Here is a 15,987-nt window from a genome sequence, read left to right as displayed (position 1 = left end):
ATGGCCAATCCTTCTTCCTAGTCTGTCTTAATCTGAATGTTCAGATTTAGAGAAGTATCAGATAGACCAGCATTTTATAGAAAAAGTGAAAGGTATATCCTAATTGTGTATTTCTATTATCAAGAATATATTTTCTGACTATCATTTCTTCTTTTTTGCTTCCAACTCTTACTTTCCAGTCACATAAACACATCTTAGCTGTATGTTCAATTTCAGACTAAAAAAGTTGCTGGGGGAAAAATGTTGCTGTTGTTGGTATTGTTAGGTGCCATCAAGTCAACCACAACTTAGAGAGATTCTCAGAACAACAGATTTGAACCTTACCCTAACCTGAATCATCCTCATAATCTCTGATAGGCGCAAATCCATTCTACAGTCACTGTGTCAATCCATCTCTTTGAGGGGCTTGCTTTCTTCCTCTGACCCTCCACCTTTCCCAACATGATGTCTTTTTCCAAAGATTTGTCCCTCCTGACAACATGCTCAACGTATGTGAGACAAAGTTTCAGCATCCTTGCCTCTAAGGAAATCTTCATCAGTGCTTTCTCCAAGATAGAGGGATGTGTCTGTTTTATCAGCAGTCCATGATATATTCAATGCTCTTCAACACCATAACTCAAAAGGTATCAATTTTTCTTTTGTCATCCTTACTCATTGTCCAACTTTCAGATGTATAGGAAGTAAATTAAAAGACCATGGCTTGGGTCAAGCACACATTGATCTTTAACCTGACATCTTTAGTCTTTAGAATTTCTGAGAAGTTCTTGACAACAGATTTTTCCCAATGCAGCACACCTTTTGATTTATTGACTTCTGTCACTATAGGTATTGACTGTGGATCCAAGTAAAAGAATTAACAGCTCTTTCCCCCCCCCTCCATCAATCATGATGATGCCTATTGGTTAAACGGTGAGGATTTCTGTTTTCTTCATGTTGAGATACAGTCCATCTTGAAGGCGGCAGTCCTTAGTCTTCTGCAGCAAGTGCTTCAAGTCCTCTTTCCTTTCTGCAAGCAAAGTTGCACCATCTGCATAACACAGGTTGTTGAACAGCCTTCCTCCAAGCCTGATGCCACATTCTTCTTCAGCTTCTCGAATTATTTGCTCAGCATCAGATTGAATGGATCCAACCCTGACACAGACCATTCCTAACTTTAACTTCTCAATGTTCCCTTGTCCTATTTGGACAACAGCTTCATGATTTAAGTAGAGGTTTTGTGTGAGCACATTCAAGTGCTCTGGGATCCCCACTCTTCTCATTGTTACACATAGTCAAATTATTTTTCATAGTCGATAAAACATTAGTAAACATCTTTCTGGTATTCTCTGCTTTTTAGCCAATATCCGTCTGATACCAGTAATGACATCCCTGGTGCCACAACTTCTTCTGAATTCAGGTTGAGGTTCTGTAAATTCCATCCAGTTTTCCCCGTTATCATCAGCAAGATTGTATTTGAAAGTAGTATTAATGATGCTGTTGTTGTTGTTAAGTGTTGTAAGTCATATATGACTCACAGCACCCCTATGAATGAAAGACCTGAACACTTGTATAACTTTCATCATTTCTCCAAGTTCATAGGGTTTCCGGAGGCAAGCTGTTTCAGAAGTGGATGCCACTCCTGATCCACCAAACACTGTCCACCATGGATATCCATTATCGCATTTGACACACAGTGTCACAGTGTTTAGCATCACAGCAGTCACGAGTTACCTCTGTACAGCAAATGGACAGACAAGTGCTATGCCACTTAGAAGAATGTTTGACAAAAAACAAAACCAGACCTGAGGGCCGCAGATTAAAATCACCCACCTTTGGCATGGTAGCATCACTTTCTGTCCACTAGGCCAACTGAGCTCTCTCATTGTTGGTTGTTGTTGTTAAGTGCCGTCAAGTCATAGATGACTCATAGCGGCCCTATGAATGAAAGACCTGAACACTTGTATAACTAGTCTTAATAATACTGTTGTATAATTCCCACATTTTGTGGTATCACCTTTTTTTGGAATGGAAACAAATATGGATCTTCCAACAGTTGGCCAAGTAGCTGTCTTCCAAATTTCTCGACATAGATTTGTGTGTACATCTAGGATTGCCTCTGTTTTTGAAACATGTTAATTGGTATCCCATCAATTCATGGTGCCTTTTTTTTTTTACAATGTCAGTCTTTCAGTACTACAGCTTAGTGGGTTTTTTTTTTCAGTTCTTTCATCGTAAGAAATGCCAAGCATTATCTTCCCTTTTGATTTTCTAACACCCTTTGCATATTTCATTATAATAGTCTTCTCAAGTTGCCCTTTGAAATATTCTGTTCACTTCTTTTACGTTAGCATTTCTTTCCTTTGCTTTGATCTCTTTACATTTTAGTGCAATTTTTAGAGTCTCTTTTCACATTAATTTGGATCTTTTCTTTCTCCCCTGTTTTTGTAATGATCTTTTGCTTTCTTCTTTGATGTTATTCTTTGATGTTATTCTAGATCTTATCTGGTCTTCAATCATTAGCATTCAATACATGAAATCTATTCTTAGATGTTTTTAATTTCAAACAAATTTAAACCATGTGATGTTTTCTTTTTCTGTTCAGGCAACAGCTTGAAGTGAAGGTGTTTTGCATGAGCACAATTAAGTGATCTGAGATTGTTAGACATTTTCAATTTCTTCATATTTGACTTCAGTAGTTAGTCTGTAAATGTGATTCATAGTCATAGTAACAGATCCTCTTTGGATATATGTGGGTATTATTTTATCGCTGACAACAGTGTACTTAGTGGCAGATCTGGAGATCTTCTCTTTAAAATATTTGCTCATATTTTTTTCTACAAAGGTGGTAGAATTTAAGTTACAAATTCTGTAAGGCATCCTCTAAGGGCTTTGGAAGATTGTAAAAATTATTCCATCCAGTTGCAAGAGCTTTCTGATAACTCTATCTGGAGGTAAAATGTAGGGAATATCTAACTCTGACCACACAACTTGCTTTACCAACGTACACCACATACACTTTGTTGTGTAGAATCAGACTGTCACTATCTACTCCAGGGTGAAACTCAAACATGTGTTTTATTAGAAGAAAGGGGAAATGTATGCAAATGAAAGGTTAGATGGCAAAAAAATGAGAGACTTCATTATACCTGTGTCCTCTTCTTTGCCCAGGTGGCTGATGGAGTCTGCTCGATGGCTGGTTGTCACTAACAATGTGGACAAAGGCCTAAAGCTACTGAAAAGAGCTGCCCACATAAATGGAAAAAAGAATATTGATGAGACCCTGAATGCAACGGTAACCTGAAAAGGGAATCTGGATGCTGGGATGAAATGAAGATGTGATTTGACAGTCACATTAATCTGGGTGTTTAGGTGAATATAGAGCCACGGTTAGAGTTCTATGAATGGTGTTTTCATAGATCTTGGCCCTGGTTCCCCATCAGTGTCACTATCACAGGAACAGGGACACTGAAAACTGTATATTGTCTTTTGTCAAGGAATTGGACACAGATATTGCAAATCACTGGTATCTGAAGTATTCTGAGTAGTTTGGATAATTTGCTGATGCTATTACCTATATCAGCATTCCACAATCAACACTCTTGGCACCAGCAGTCAGAAAATCAAAAGATGAATTGCATTGGGGAAGTCTGCTGTCAGGGACCTCTCCAAAGTGTTAAAGAGCAAGGATGTCAGTCTAGAGACTAAAGAGCGCCTGATTCAGGCCATGGTCCTCACAATCACTTGCTATGCATCAGAGAGCTGGACAATGACTAAGGGTGACAGAAGAATTGATGCCCTTGAGTTGTGGTGCTGGAGAAAAGTCTTGAATATACCGTGGAATACCAGGAGAACAAACAGGTTTATCTTAGAGAGAGTGAAACCAAGTTTCTCCTTGGAGCCTAAGATTTTTGAAGCTCCATTTCACATACTTTGGGCACATGCCCAGAAGGGACCACTCCTTGGAGAAGGTCATCATGCTTGTAAGGGTGGAAGGAAAGTGCAAGAAAGGAAGACCCTGGGTGAGATGGATTGACACAGTAACTGGGGTAAAGAGATTAGGTGTGTCAGAGTTAATGAGACTGGCTCTGGTTAGGGCAGGGTTCAGAGCTATTTTACACAGGGTCACTACAAGTTGCAGATGACAATATGGCACATAACAACACAACATTACCTATATACGTAATAGGAAGCTCTGGCGGTTTAGTGGTAAGAGGCCGAGCTACAATCCCAAAGGCATACAGTTTGAATCCACTGGTTGCTCCATAGAAGAAGAATGAGCAATCTCTTCCATGTGATTTGCAGCCTCTGAAAATTCACTGGAGGGTCAGCTACATGTTTGTTCTGACTCAACGGTACACAACAACAACAACATATATGTAATAGAGAGCTCTGGCGACTTAGTGGTAAGGAGTTGTGCCACCAGCCCAAAGGAACACGGTTCGATTTCACCAGCTGCTTCATGGGGAAAAGATGAGCAATACTTTCCAGTGTCATTTGCTGCTTCTGAAAACCTGCTGGAAGGTCAGCTATGAGTTGGGTCCTACTCAATGGTATATAACAGCAGCAACACGTATATAATAGAATCACAAGAGGAAAGTAACAGTTTCTTGCAATTTCACTAACCTTTAAATCCTCTTGGAGATAATGTTGTTATTGTCCTCATGTGCCATCAAGTTCACTGCGACCCATAGTGTCCCCATTGGCTCTGAACCCTGCACCGTCCTGAGCCAGTCTCACTGGTTTTTTTTTTTCTTTCAAGAATTACCAGAACTTTTCTTTTTGTTTTATTTTATTAAAAAAATAAATATAAAGCCTTTTTTCCTTTAGGGAGGAAAAAAAAAAGAAACCAGTTTCATGAAATCAAGTAAGCAGTGGTAAGGAGTCTTTTAACTTGAAAAAGATTGGGAATCACTGTTTTACAAGTTATAATCAAACATAAGAACTGACTCAAACTAACAGCCATACTTAGCTGTTTCATGCCAACAGCCGCAAATAACAGGATCAGCTAGGGCAAAAGAAATAATCGTGTGGAAGCCCTGCTAAGTGCTTAAACAGACTGATTCACTGAGATACCAGTAGAAAGACATCTTGCTCCAAAGAACAAAAAAGGTATGTAGAAATGCAGTAACTGCAAACATCCTAGGAGAAGTTGGTATCTGAAGATATTCATAGTAATGCCTTTGAATAACCGCTTATACCTTTGTAAATCCAAGTATTTGCTTTGCTTAAGACGAAGTATATCTAGCTGCTAATTTGAACTGAGGCATCAGCGTATTCACCTACTGGGCTAATTCCAGCTGGACCAGTGGCACAATTTCCAAGTCTGTGTTTCTATTAAATAAGTAGTGTGAAAATATAGTCAGCCAGGGAACCCACCTGCATATGGTAAAGCAGGCCTACCTGTCCTGAGCCAGTCTCACTGGTTCCAACACACCCACCCCTATTATCCCAGTTACTTTATCAATCCATCTCATCCGGGGTCTTTCTCTCCCGCACTGTCCCTCCACCTTTCCAAGCATGATGTCTTTCTCCAAGGACCAGTCCTTCCTGGCCAGGTAACCAAAGTATGTGAGATGAAGCTTCAAACTCCTAGGCTCCAAAGAGAAACTTGGTTTCACCCTCTCCAGGACAGACCTATTTGTTTCCTTGGTGGTCCATGGTATGTTCAAGACTCTTTTCCAGGACCACAACTCAAAGGCATCAATTCTTCTTCTGTAATCCTTAGTTGTTGTCCAGCTCTTGATGCATAGCAAGGAATTGTGAAGACCAATGACTGGATCAGGTGCACCTTAGTCTCTAGGCTGACATTGTTGCACTTCAGTACTCTAGAGAGGTCTCTTACAGCAGAATTTCCCAGGCCAATTCGTCTTTTGATTTCCTGACTGTTGGTACCAATTGTGTTGATTGTGGAGCCGAGCAAGCTGTACTTGTTAACAACCTCAGTCTCTTCTCCATCTATCATGGTGCTGCCAATTGGCCCAGTGGTGAGAATCTTTGTCTTCTTGAGGTTGAGCTTCAATCCATATTGAAGACTACAGTCCTTGACCTTCTGCAGCAAATGCTTCAGGTCCTACTCAGATAACAACTAAAAGGAAGGATGAGTGTCCCAGCAGTAATGTTGGGGGGAGCAGGAATATAAGATTTGCACTGACATACATGTTTATTTATTTGTTGGTTCAGTAAGTATTTTTTTGTAATTAGCGATAAGAGACATAAGGGAGCTCTAGTGGCCTAGCGGCAAGAAGCTGTGCTGCAATCCCAAAGGCTTGCAGTTCGAGGCTCCTCAAGAAAAAAATGGGCCATCTCCTCCTGTGTGATTAACTGCCTCTGAAAATCCACCGGAGGGGTCAGCTAGGGGTCAGTTCTGACTCCATGTACACAACAATAAGAGACATAATTTAATAGAGTCTATAATGTCAAATTTTAAGAAAGCACACTAGAGATTTGAGCTTTTCAGTCATGATCATTCAGAGTGTAAATAATATTTAAAGTTATAGAGAGGGCTCAGATTCGGCAGAAGACAGGTGGTAAAGCACGAACTACCAACCCACACAACACACTTGTATAGTTTACCCAGATACCCCAAACCCAAAAAATACAAAAACACTACCAGTTGTCAGAGACAACAGATAACATCAAACCACTCAACATATCAGAATAAGATCGTATAAAAAGCAATCAAAATAAAGAAGCAGTAAGTCTTTCAAAGGAAGAAAAGTCATTAGTACTCTCTGATAAGCAATTAGAATAAATGACAGTTAAGTGTTTACTACAAATTCAGAAAAAATAAAAGAATTTTAAGACCGATGTAATAAAAATGGGAAATTAGAAGAAATCAAAAATAGAAAATTGAAATCCTGAATATTAAAGGTAAGATAGCAGAAATAGATATCACTTTGGAAGGACAAAAGAGCAGAATTAAAGAAATCTTATGGAGACTTAATGAGATAGTGGACAAAATTTCTCACAATTCATCTGCTGACCTATGCCACCTGCCCCCCACCCCCAGGGGTAGGAGCCCACCCCTCCCAGGCCTGGAGTGGAACTCTGCCCTGAGTGGAACCCAGGCCGCCCCAGAGTGAGTAGGGGATTGGAAGCATGTGCCTTTGGGTTGACAGGGCAACTACTTCTTACTAGGCCACTAAAGCTCCCTACACAGCCTGTATATTAATTATTCTCTCGTTTATTCATTGTTGCATCAGGATCAACTATAGCCAACACTCCACTGGGTTTCTGAAGCTATAAATCATATGAGAGGAGACGACCACTTTTCTTATTCAGATTTAAACCATTAAAAGACTGGAGCCTTTGGTTCAGCAATGCAGCTTTCTACAGACTAAGCCACCAGCACTCCTGACGTAAAAGAAGTCAGTGACAAAAAGGCTGTGGCGTCAGACCACCACAATTTTAAAAGCAAAGGAGAGATTTATACACAATTTGAACCAATTGAGGTGATTCAACAAACAGAAGCAGCCTGCAACTAGTTTATAACAAGAAATTTAGAAGACAGCTACCTCAGCAATTGATCAATATGGAAAGAGATCCACATTTGTTGCCATCCTCATCAGAGGTGATCCACAAGAGTGTGAAAATTACTGAATATATCATTACTAGCAAATACAAGTATAATCTTGCTGATGATCCTTTAAAAATGACTGGAACAGTACATCCACAGAAAACTTCTAGAAATTCAAACTGGATTCCAATTTGATTTGGTGGAATGAAGGTTATCAATGGTGCAGTTTGATGGATCTTGACTGAAAACAAAGAATGCATGCAAGAGATTTACTTGTGTTCTTAACTGACTATGCAGAGACAATTGACTGTGTGAATCATAACAAATTATTGGGGGAAATGGGAATCCCAGAACACATAACTGTGCTCATGCAAAACCTCTACAGAAAACAAGCAGCTGTTCTATGAGAACAAGGGAACATTGTGTGGTTTAAAATCCAGAAAGATATGCATCAAGGTTTTTCCTTTCTCCATACCTATTCAATATGATTTATATCTGATATCAAGAGTTTGCTTGATATCTGCTCACTTGCTTGTTTTCATAGTTTGCTAGTAGGGGTACAGTTTGCTGTGCTGGGGAAGTGCCTTGCACGGTACTGTTTACTTTATAGTTTGTGTACGTATATCTTGCTTTGTCATAGTTTGCTTTTATGAATACAGCACTCATCTGTCAATTGCTGTACTGGAGTGAGTAACTAACTGGCTGCTGTGATACTGAAAGCTGTGCCACCTGTATTTCAATACCAATTGGGTCACTCATAATGGACATATTTCAGTGGAACTTCCAGGTTAAGATAGACTAAGAAGAACTAGCCATCCACTTCTGAAATAAGCAGCCTTTGAAAACTCTGTGAACAATAGAGGAATTCAAATAAGGACTGGTAGTCAGAAATTAAGGACTTAGTGATAGAAATGAGACCGGAATTAGAATGATCGACGATAATAATAAGGGTAGAGCCCTTTGAGTGGAAAACACTTAAAACGAAGAGAAACCTCTGCAACCCATCATTAATAATTGGTTTATGAAATACATAAAATACAAATCTAGGAGAATTGGAAGTTGTTGAAAATAAAATGGAATGTATAAAGATTGACATTCTAGGCATTAGTGACATGAGATGGACTGGCGTGGCCACTTGGAATCAGACAATCATATGATCTACCCTGCTAGGAATAAAAAAACTGAAGAATGATAATGCATTCATAGTCAGTCAAAGAGACCATTTCAAGATCTATCCTAAGTTCTTTGCTGTGATAAGAACTGTCCATATATATACAAGAAAGGCCTGTTAATACAACTATTATTCAAATATACTCCTCTATAACCAAAGCCATAGAAGAAATTTAGGATTTCTACGAACTTGTATGGGATGAAATTTATCAAGCATACAGCCAAGATTCATTGACAAAATACCAAATTACAACAAACAGGTGCAGCTGTAGAAGTGCTCACTAGGCTGTGCTAAGAAATTTGGAAGACAACTGCCTGGCCAAAGACTAGCCATTGTTGCTAGGTGCCTTCTAATTGAGGGTGACTTATAGCAGCTCTATGAACAGCAGATCTGAACCCAGTCCTATCTTGCGACATCCTCTGACATGCTTGCCCCCACTGCTGCAGTCACCGTGTCAATCCATCTGGTTAAGGATCTTCCTCTCATTCACTGGTCCTCCACCTTTCCAAGTATGATGTCCTCCAAGAAATACCCTTTCTTAACATCATGCCCAAAGGACGTGAGATGAAACTTTGTCATCTTTGCCAACAAGGAGCAAAACTGACTGTACCTTCTCCAAGACTTGTTTTGTTTGTAATCCATGGGATATTCTGTGTTCTTCTCCAAACCCACCACTCAAAGGCATCAATTCTTTTTCTGCCATCCTTATTCATCATCCAGTTCTCAGACGCGTAACAAGTGATTGAAAAGATTATGGCTTAAATTAGGTGCACCTTAGTTGTTCCTCAGTAATTTAGAAGGGTCCATGTCATAGGACTTTCCCAAAGCACCACATCTCCAGATCTCCTGACTGCTGGTACCAAGTGTGTTGATTGTGAATCTAAGTAAGATTTCTTACTTTGTTCACTGACAATTTCAAGCTTTTCTCCATCTATCATGATGTTGCTTGTTGGTACTGTGGTGAGGATTTTTGTTTTCTTAGTGTTAAGATGCAGTCCATACTGATGGCTGTAGTATTTGGTCTTCTGCAACAAGAATTTCACGTCCTTCTGACCTACGGCTCGCAAGGTCATGTCCTCTGCATAATGCAGGTTGTTGATGAGTCTTCCTTCAATCCTGATGCCACATTCATCGGCATAGAGTCTAGCTTCTCAAATTATTTAATCAACATACAGATGGAAAAGGCATGGAGAAAGGATACAACCCTGATGATACCTTTCCAAATTTTAACCTGTGTAATTTTCCTTTGTTCTGTTCGGACAACAGCTTCCTGATCTAGGTCTAAGTATTGTATATGCACAATAAACTGTTCTGGGATTCCCATTCTTCTCAATGTTAGCCATAGTTAGTTATGATCCACACAGTCAAATGTCTTTGCATAGTTGATAAAATACAAATAGACATTCTCCTGGTATCCTCTGCTTTCAGTAAACCCAACATCAGCAATGATAGCCCTGGCGTCACAGCCTCTTCTAAACCCTGCTTGAACTTCTGTCAGTTCTCTCTCCGTGTACTGTTCTATCTTGTTTCCAGCAGTATTTTGTCTGTATGTGACATTAATGATATTGCTCAATAACTTCCACATTCTGTTAGATGGCCCTTCTTGGAAATGGGAATAAATATAGATACTTTCTAGTCAGTAGCCCAAATTTCCTGGCATGGACTGGTGAGTATGTCCAGGGCAGCATTTGTTGTTAGTTGAAATATGTCAGTTGGTATTCTATCAATTCCTGTGACCTTATTTTTTTGCCAATGCCTTCAGCACAGCTTGAATTTCTTCCTTCATTACCATTCACTCTTGATCATATGGTATTTCCTGAAATTTTTCAGTGTCAAACAACTCTTTTTCATACAGTGATTCCGTGTATTCCTTCTGTCTTCTTCTGATGCTTCCTGGATCAAGATTTTTCTCATAGCATCTCAGCATTGCAACTCAAGGATTAAATGTGTTTTTTAAGTTCTTTCAACTTTAGAAATGCTGAGCAAGTTCTTCCCTTTCGATTTTCCAACTTTAGCTCTATGCCTTCTTGAGGTGCTCCTTTGAAATATTCTATTCATCTCTTTTACTTCACCAATTCATTCCTTTATTTTGGCTTCTTGACACTCTGGCACAATTTTCAGAGTCTTTTTTGGTACCTATTTTGGTTTTTTCTTCCTCTTTTGTCTTTTAATGACCTTTGCCCTCTTCACAAATAATATCTTTTATGTCATCCCATGACTCATTTTTTTCTTCGATCATTAGTGCTTAATGCCTCAAGTCTATTCTGGAAATAATGTCTTAATTCAAGTAGGATGAACTCAAGGTTTTTGTGGACCTTTCTTCATTTTTCAAGTTTCATTTGAACTTACACATGAGTTGTTGATGATCTGTTCCATAGTGAGCACCTGGCCTGGTTTTGACCGCTCATAGCTTCTCCAACAATTCTGTTCATAGATGCAGTCAAACTGCTTTTTAAAAAACAAACTGGAAGAGATCCATATTCGATCTTTTAAGTGGAACTTCTTTAAAAGACTGATTCTTTCTAAAAAGAAAGCTTATGCATCAAAAGCTCCCATATATTAAAAGGGGGGGCAAACCTACTTTACATGGGATTATTTAAGATCTGTGTGTGGTATTAGCCTAAAAATTGGTGCCTCCCCCCATTACAATCAGTCCCCTCTGGTCTCCAGCTACCTTAACTGCATACACATGGTGTTGCAAATCAGCAAAGTCTTGCAAATCATCAACAGCTGTGGGACTAGGACAAGGAAAAGAGTGCTAACCACCCTGAGCAGCAAGACTTGAGGCAACAAGACTTGAGGGAGACTGGAGCAAGACTCTTGTGGTGGTGGAGGAGAGACTGTGGTATTGCTGTGGGGGAACTGTGGCAAGGTGTGACCTGAGGCTACTTGCATGTGTGCTGGTCACAGTTAAAGATTTTTGCTGTTCCAGCTGGATGTTTGAAGAGGGAGCTCTGAAAAAACCTTGCTGGATGATTTGGATTTGGCTGGTGACCTGAAATCGAAGCCTGGACCAATTGAAGAATTTTCCCTTGAAACTTGGGCTACTACCTGGACTTGTATTGGGTGATATACTTTGTTTCCTCTACTCGCCAACTTACTTCCCAAATAAACCTCATTCTCAGTACCATAACTGTGAGTCTGTGAGTCAGCAACAAAAACAAACCTCTTGCTATTCATGTGGCTCTAGAAGTATCATGGGGCTGGGCTACAGGCTCTTTATCTGCCTTCTGCTCTGGGGCTGTGCTATTCTTACTCCCTCTGACCCTTTTAGAAAGACACTCATGGCCCTGCACCCCTATCTCTGGTTTTCTCCTCTTTAGACATTGTGTTTTCTTACTCAGGTAAGGAAACAGGTCTATCTCATTACATAGTGTTTACCTCTGCGCCTGGAACTTGACTGAAATCTCATATGTGTTTGTTGCTATAGTTTGTGAAATCCATCATGCAGCAAGAGTTGGATGGAGCCCAGAACAAAACACCAGTTTTTGAAATATTTCGGTCACCCAAACTGCGTGCAAGGGTCTGCTACTTGGCCTTTGTGAGGTAAGCACCAAGTGGTGAGACTGATCTTTTTTCTTTCCAATTGTGGCAAATATAACTGTAACAAAATCATTTTTATTTCAACATTTTTTATTGTGATTTGAATGGAACGTGACAAATAAATTGAGTTTTTCATTCACTCATATGGATTACAGATTAATATACATACAGATTAACCCCTCCTTCCCTCCCCCTTCATTTCCCTCATGTGTGTCCTATACCAGCTTGTTAGTTGCATTACTCTTTTTGTTTTAAATTTATTATTAATTTCAATGAACATTTACAGAGACTTTGGATTTCCATTTATTCATTGTTGCACTTTTCTCCCCTCCCAACCCTTCCCCCTGTACACTACCCTCTTGGAAAAGTAAAAGAAAAATTCTTTCATTGTTTTACAATCCCTCCCCCAGGTCCACTCCACTCTATCATGCACATACCTTTTGGTGGAATATTTTCTGTTTGGTTTATATCCACGGACAGAATCACTGCCTTTAAGGCATATGTATACTTGGTTAGGGAGCTTGGTAGCAAGTCTCCAGGGAGTTGTGCAACTAACCCCAAAGGCTGCTCCTCTCTGATGTTTTGAATCCACCAACGACTCTGAGAGTGAAAGATTAATCATTTCCTTCAGGGCAATTTACAGCCTCCTTGTGTCTTCCAGAAAGTTTAGAGATTAATTCTTTGTGATATGTCATTATTATAGAATATATTATAGAATAGACCATTATTATAGAATGAGTATGAGGATACAATGGGGACAGGGAGGGGGACTTTATCTTAGTGTCATGCAATTTGATGAATGGAGGGAGGGATAGGTAAACGAAAGGGGAAAGAGCCAGTGTGAAAAATAATGTATACTAATTTTATGAACTTTGTATGTAAACTAGTATAACATAAAAAAAAACATACTCCAACTGAGTGTGGAAATTGTCAAATAATATCACTGGTATCATATGCAAGGAAAATCTTGAAGATTATTTGAAAATGATTGGAACAGTAAATTGGCAGGGAACTGCCAGAAATTCATACTGTTGTTATTGTTTTTAGGTGCTGTCGAGTCCAATATGACTTCTTATTGTTGTTGTTGTTACGTGCCATCGAGTCGCTTGCGACTCATAGCGACCCTATATACAACAGACCTAAACCCTGCTCTATCCTGTGCCGATCTCACTGCCGCTGACACACCCATCCAGATTACTCCAGTCACTGAATCAATCCACCTCATAGAGAGTCTTCCCCTCTTGTGCCGGCCCTCCACCCTCCCAAGCATGATGTCCCTCTCCAAGGACCTGTCCCTCCTTACAACAAATCCAAAGTATGTCAGACGAAGCCCCAGAATCCTTGCCTCCAAGGAGCAGCCTGGTTTAACCCTCTCCAGGATGAATCTGTTTGGGGGTTTTTTTGGCAGTCCATGGTACATTCAAAACTCTTCTCCAGCACCACAGCTCAAAGGCATCAATTCTCCTTCTATCCTCCTTAGTCATTGTCCAACTCTCTGATGCATAACAAGTGATTGCAAAGACCATAGCCTGTATCAGACGCACCTTAGTCTCCAGAGTGACACCATTGCTCTTAAGTACTTTGGAGAGGTCCCTAACAGCAGACTTTGACTCATCAGATCTTAAATCTGTCCTATCCTGTGCCATCATCATCATTTCTAACACAATTGAGTCCATTACTGCAGTCACTATGTCAATCCATCTCTTTGAGGGTCTTCTTCTCTTACACCGACCCACCACTGTTCCAGCCTTATCCCTTTGCAAGAAATAGCCTCACCTACTAAAGTGCCCAAAGTGTGTAAGACAAAGTGTCTGCATCCTTGCCTCCAACGAGCATTCTGGCTGCACTTTTCCCAAGACATAGCTGTTTGTTCTTTTGGTAGTCCATGAGATATTCAGTACTCTTCCCTAACATCACAGCATAAAGGTATCAACTCTTCTTTTGTCATCCTTATTCATTAGCTAGCTCTCAGATGCATAACAAGTGAAGGAAAATACCATGGCTTGAATCAAGAGCACCTGAATCTTCAAACTGACATCATTAATTCTCAGTACTTTGGAGAGGTCCCTGCACTGGACTTGTCTAATGCAGTAAGTCTCCTGATCTCCCAATTGCTGGTACCGTGGGTTTTGATTGTGGATCTAAGTAATTTGTATTGTTGTTTTTGTTATTGTTATATGCCATTGAGTTGCCTGCAACTCATAGTGACCCTGTGTACATCAGCTCTGAATCTTGCTCTATCCTGAGCCAATCTTATTGTCTCTGACACACCTACCCACATTACCCCAGTCACTGAGTCCATCTCATCCAGGATCTTCCTCTCTTGTGCTGTTCCTCTACCTTCCCAAGCTTAATTTCCCTCTCCAAGGGCAGGTCTCTCCTTGCAACATGTACAAGTTATGTCAGACAGAGTTTAAGAACCCTTGCCTCTAAGGAGCAGCCTGGTTTCACCCTCTCGTGTGTGAATCCGTTTGTTCTCCTAGCAGTCCTTGGTATATTCAATACTCTTCTTCAGCACTGCAGCTCAAATGCATCAGTTCTCCTTTTATCATCCCTAGTCATGGTTCAGCTTTTGGGCACATAGTTAGTATTGCAAAGACCATGGCCTGGATCAGGTGTACCTTCATCTTCAGACGGCCATCATTTCTCTTCAGCACTCTGAAGATGTCCCTGACATCAGACGTTCCCTACGCAATTCATATTTTTATTTCCTGGCTGCTGTTACCAAGAGTGTTGATTGTGGAACCAAGCAAATGAAAACTGTTAACAATCTCAATCTCTTTGCCGTCTATCATGATGCTGTCAATTGGACCAGTAGTGAGAATCTTTGTTTTCTTGATGTTTTAGCTGATTCAGAAAGATTGTGAAACAGGAGATATAATTGCTTATATTGTTAAATGGATCATGGCTAAAAGCAGAAGAGAATAGAAAACTGCTTACTTTAGATTAATTAGCTAAGCGAAGGCATTTGACTGTCTGACTCATAAAAAAATTATAGATAGTATTGAGAAAAATGGAAATTCCAGAACATTTACTTACACTCATGTAAAATCAGTCTCAGGCCTGTCTTTTATTGTTTTTGTTCAAACATTCTTCTAGGTCATATAGCCCTGGTGTGTCCATTTGCTGTACAGCGGTAACTTGTGGCTGCTGTGAAGCTGAACACTGTGACACTGATGTGTCAAATGTGATAATGGTTACCCATGGTGGACAGTGTTTGGGGCAGCTCCCCAATTAAAACAAGCTTGGAAGCAGGAGTGGCATCCACTTCCGTAATAGCTTGCCTCCGGAAACCCTATGAACCTGGAGAGAGGGTGAAAGTCACACAAGTGTTGAGGACTCTCCTTCATAGGGTCGCTATGAGTCACCTATGACTCGACGGCACTTAACAACAACAACAACATGCAAAATCTGTATTTGACCAAAAAGCAATTTTCAAACAAGAATGGCTTACATTCAGGAAAGATGTGTGTCAGGGCTGTACCCTTTCTCCACACCTATTCAGTCTGTATGCTGAACAAATCATTCAAGAAGGTGGACTCTCTAAAGAATGCGGCATCAGGATTGGAAAAACACTCATCAACAATCTGCATTATTAGATAGCACAACCTTGCTTGCAGAAAGTGAAGAAGACATATAGTACTTACTGCAGAAGACAAAACAATACAGTCTTATTATTAAAATAATATAGTCTGGTTGACATTTCACCATCTAGAAGGCAAAATACCTTACCACTTGACCAATAGGCAACATCATGATTGTTGTTGTTGTTGTTGTT

The 15,987-nt window shown here is 40.0% G+C and overlaps 1 protein-coding gene across 1 annotated transcript in view; it reads left to right on the top strand.

Moving 5' to 3' along the window:
- LOC102843543 (solute carrier family 22 member 9-like) overlaps positions 1–15,987 on the top strand; it is a 56,235-nt gene that overhangs the window by 20,784 nt on the left and 19,464 nt on the right. Inside the window, exons 5-6 of the mRNA XM_006903113.1 lie at positions 3,148–3,271; positions 12,097–12,212. Of these exons, the coding sequence (XP_006903175.1) occupies positions 3,148–3,271; positions 12,097–12,212 (240 nt within the window). The remainder of the gene's footprint in view (positions 1–3,147; positions 3,272–12,096; positions 12,213–15,987) is intronic.

The sequence above is a fragment of the Elephantulus edwardii genome, unplaced genomic scaffold (genome assembly GCF_000299155.1).
Source record: "Elephantulus edwardii isolate Elephantulus edwardi_28Jun2011 unplaced genomic scaffold, EleEdw1.0 scaffold00510, whole genome shotgun sequence".
NCBI lineage: Eukaryota > Metazoa > Chordata > Mammalia > Macroscelidea > Macroscelididae > Elephantulus > Elephantulus edwardii.
The sequence above is the reverse complement of the archived record's forward strand: the minus strand, read 5'-3'. Positions and strand labels throughout refer to the sequence as shown.